This window comes from Frankliniella occidentalis, unplaced genomic scaffold (assembly GCF_000697945.3).
Source record: "Frankliniella occidentalis isolate FOCC.00 unplaced genomic scaffold, Focc_3.1 Scaffold169, whole genome shotgun sequence".
Classification (NCBI taxonomy): domain Eukaryota; kingdom Metazoa; phylum Arthropoda; class Insecta; order Thysanoptera; family Thripidae; genus Frankliniella; species Frankliniella occidentalis.
In genome coordinates this window covers 570,218-574,362 of record NW_026267295.1, presented here as the reverse complement: position 1 = coordinate 574,362, position 4,145 = coordinate 570,218, and the positions used below count along the sequence as shown (strand labels likewise).

General features: G+C 47.5%; 1 protein-coding gene across 1 annotated transcript in view; it reads left to right on the top strand.

Annotated features, from left to right (window-relative positions):
* The first annotated feature begins 1,155 nt into the window (after nucleotides 1–1,155).
* The window catches only part of LOC113204784 (uncharacterized), a 64,300-nt gene continuing 61,310 nt past the window's right edge, over nucleotides 1,156–4,145 (top strand). Inside the window, exons 1-5 of the mRNA XM_026420125.2 lie at nucleotides 1,156–1,434; nucleotides 2,203–2,343; nucleotides 2,646–2,778; nucleotides 3,167–3,247; nucleotides 3,335–3,507. Coding sequence (XP_026275910.2) covers nucleotides 2,203–2,343; nucleotides 2,646–2,778; nucleotides 3,167–3,247; nucleotides 3,335–3,507 — 528 coding nt within the window. The 5' untranslated portion in view covers nucleotides 1,156–1,434. The remainder of the gene's footprint in view (nucleotides 1,435–2,202; nucleotides 2,344–2,645; nucleotides 2,779–3,166; nucleotides 3,248–3,334; nucleotides 3,508–4,145) is intronic.

The window sequence follows — 4,145 nt, the reverse complement described above, 5'->3', positions numbered from 1 at the left end:
GGGTGGGGTAGGGGTGGGGCCCACCAGCAGGCGCCCGGCATTGTTTTGTGGGCGGAGAGGAGGAAGTGGTGGAACTTGGTGTATTCTAGTCTAGAGCCTCATTGGCCTGAATCCGCTGCCGCTGCTCCAGCCACGCTGCTCCACGGCGCACACATGCGCCCCGCTCTATACCGCTGAGTTTTGGGGGGAAACTGTAGCAAGTTTGAACATCACGCCCCCTCGCCCCGACCCCTAACAGTGAGAAGCGAGAGAAGAAGGAAGCACCATCACCACCACAACACCACCTCAATCAGAACCAGGAAGTACACAAGAACAAACTCGATGATTTTGCCGCTACCGCAATCATGACTGCTGGAAGAACGTCATCGTTCTGTTGGTATGGAGAGCGAAGATGCTATGGTAAGATCAGCTAACTCCCCTGACCAAACACATGATTAAGAAAAAGGGGAATTAGGACACCCTATGATAGTTTTTCACAAAATGTTACCCGTATGATCGGGAACAACAGCCTAGGCGACTTTTGGTTCTTTCTCAAAACGTTCGGGCGGGTGGTGGAATGCAATACCGATGCTTCTCCTTTCTTCGGTACCCCTTGCCCACCACCCTCTCCCAAGTCGTACATCAAAGAGGTGGCACAAGGAGGTGGCAGCCGCAGCGCCCTCGGCAGCGCCTCTCGCTCAAACGACGCTATTCTAGTGTGCCCTCCACCCCCGCTCGTCGCGGCTCGAGTATTGCGCACCGGAGAGTGAGCGATTCAGACAAAGGCAACCCCCTTCTCCCCCCTCCTCTCTCCCTCTCACTCTCCCGTCAGAGACGGGGCAAAAATAAGTACCTCGCTGCTGGTGTTTCGCTCCGCTCCGGGTCCTGACCCTGCCCCCCGGCGCCGTCACTCTCCCAGTTTGTTTGTCCCCCGGCAGCGGACCAAATAAGACCTCCGCACGTCTATGTCTATATATAGGACAGGCGACGCGACTCGCCGCCCGCTCAATGCAAGATGAATGACCTCGCCGAACTCCTAAGTGGTATGTAATCCCCTGGGTTGCGGGTTGTGGGCTTGGTTTGACATCGGATTTTTCCGAATGTAACACAACTAACTTCTGTGCTAGAGTAGGCGGGCCGCACAGTCTGGTCAGACGTTTCCATACTTCGCGCGCTCTGCGTCTCATGCCGCTTGGGCCAGCCAGCCAGCCAAGCAGCCAGCCAATCGGGAGCTGTGTCTCACCGTCCTGCAGAAAAGAGGAAGAAAACAACGAGCCAACAACATAACCTTATTCCGAGACCTTATTCAAAGTGCGTTGCTGCAGCTTTATACGCCCATCACCAACCAACATTCAGTGCTTTTCTCTATTGCTAGTGTTGGACACGTTCCAGACGGCCTTTTATTGAATTTTACTCGTGCTCGTGGTACGGAGAAGACACCTGTAGAAAAGAAAGGCTAGTATATGTAACTTTTGAGGTTGGACCCTGGTAAAAAAGTTAAGAGACAAAGTGGCAAGTAAGGGGCAAGTAAGTGGCACCAAAGTGTCAAAGAGCCCAAGTGGCATTTAAGTGTCATACAAATGGCAATGAAGGTTCTATTTTTGAAGTGGCACTGAGGATACTTTAGAGTGGTTCCCAAGGAGTAATGAACCGTTGAATATTAAGCGGCACTAGAGTGGCACAGAAGTGTCCACCAAGGGGTGAAGAAGTGCACATTTAAAGCTGTATTTTAAGTGGCATTAAAGTGACACTTGAGTAGAAAGTTAGCTCTCACTGATGAATCACTATGCTAACAGAGCCATAGTCTGGACGCTATGCCAAGACAATTACCTGATTCGGAGGCGATGAGCACTTGTCATTTTTGAAAAGTTAGGTTTACGAGCCCCTGCTTGGGACTTGTGGAACTTATACAACTGCAGTCTCAACAAAGTGTACAATTACAACAGCGTTGCCACTTTAGATCCTGAATGCCACTTCGTAGCCACTTGCTTACCACTTGCTTACCACTTCAATGTACTTTAAAGCGACACAATCCACTTAACTGCCACTTAACTAAGTGCCAGCAAAGGGGCAGAGCTGCCACTTATTTGCCCCTTAACTGCCACTCTGCTCCTTAATTTTTTTTCCAGGGGAGCAATTTATGTGCCTCCTCATTTAACCTACGGTATATTTTCGAGATCATAACACTAATTTTTGGTGTACCGATTTTTGATTGTGTTGTAGATGAATTTGAAGTGCGATAGTTGCTTACTAAAGTTTGACCTGGACTCCCATCGCCCTAAAAGCTTACCCTGTGGACATACCATTTGTAAGGAATGTGTTGAAAATCCTGCTTTGGGGACGAAGTGTCCAACTTGCAAGAAGGTCAGTATGTTTAAAAGTTTCTGATTCTGGAAGGTCAGTAATGTTAAAATATTGTATAGAAAACATCCAATATCTTCTTATTTCGGAGTCTACACATGTTGGTTGAGTGGGTAATATTTAGTTGGCTACAGCCATTTAATAGTAATGTAACAAAGTTATTGCACATAGATAGAATTTTAAAATTAACACTCTAAATGTCAAGGGACATTTTTTGAAGTGTGGTTTTGCTGGAAAACCATTACACAATGCTGCCACCCTCAAATTGCTCACTATCTATTATTTTCATAATGTATTTGGTTTAGGCATTCGAGAAACGCCGACCTCAGAATCTCCCCGACACCGCCATAGTGGTTCGATTGCTGGAGGACGAGGAAGCTCCTCCTTCCAAGAAGCCTAAAACTGAGAATCCTAATCTTGCACAGCAGCTGGTTTCAGGTAAATTTCAGCTCGCAAGTTAAGTTAACGCGGATCCGTACGGACGCTGCGGAACTTGCGTACGCTCACTCTGGGAGGGCTTGTCGCAACTTTGTTTGCATTTAAATATTTTTAACAAGGAGAGGCCAAGGAACATTACTTTGTACAAATAATGGCATTTTGCAGCCGTATTATAAATTGGAAAGGTTGTTACACACTTGCGAATACGTGTAAAATTAGCTTCAATGTGCTATTATTTGTACAGAATTATGTTCCTTATGGCCTCTCCTCGTTCTAAATATGTATGAAATAACAAAGTTACAACCGTTTTTAGAGCTCCCAGAGCGAGCGTACGCAAGTTCCGCTGTACGGATCCGCACGGATCCGCGTTAACTTGACAACCCCACAGCATCTTCGCCCCAGACGCCTCAACGGGTCCAAATTATAAAACATCGTGACGGCAAGATTCAAGTCAAGGGTCTGATGCCAGGTTGGTTCATCTGCCTACTGAAAAGTAGTTTTATTTCAAAGTTGCACCGTTCTATCAATTAAACTTAATTCATGACCTTGTTCACAGGTCAACAACTTGTTCAGATGCCTGATGGAAAGTTGCATGTGCTGGACACTATACCTCCTCCGGGTCAACAAATCACCACAATCGGGCAGAGAAATGCAAACTCGGACCTAGTCCAGAAGACATCTTCAATTGTGAGAGCCATTCAGGGCATCCCCCAGACTCCAGCCACTCCAGTAAGTACTGCGACTGCAACCACCTCAACCTCTGCCACGCCTTCCACGCCCAAGACGATACCTGGGAATGGGCAAACAACGAATTGTAATACAAAACACTGCTGCCGGTCAGCAGTTGTTGGTGTCGAATAGACCTTCTCGACGGTAGGGTGAGGGGGAGGAGAGGGTAGGGGGGGCTGAAAACTTTCATTGCCTGCAACATTTTTACTGAAACCGAATAGCAAATTTTGACTCCGTAGCGCAACGGAACAAGTCGACCGTTGTTGCGCTACGAAGTCAAAAATTCCAAACAGTTAGAAAGAAAAAAGTTGCAGCCTCCAAATTGTTTCTAACCTCAACCACTGTCGAAAAGGTCTATAATGCTAGTGCTCTTGTTATGGTGCCCTGGGAAAAAAGTAAGTGGCAAAGTGCAAGTGAAGTGGCAATTAAGTGTCACTTGGTTGCCCCCTTGCTAAGGTGGCATTTAAGTGGATTTTGACATTTTAAGTGGCAAGGTGGCGAAGTGCCAAGAAGGAGGTGAAGCGGTAAGGAGGAGGCAGAGTGGCACCCGAGTGGCATCAGTCTCCATATATTTCGCACACATGTCTAACTGTACCGAGGTCCCCCAGGGGACTCTCTGTTCAAATATCGGGGGGGGG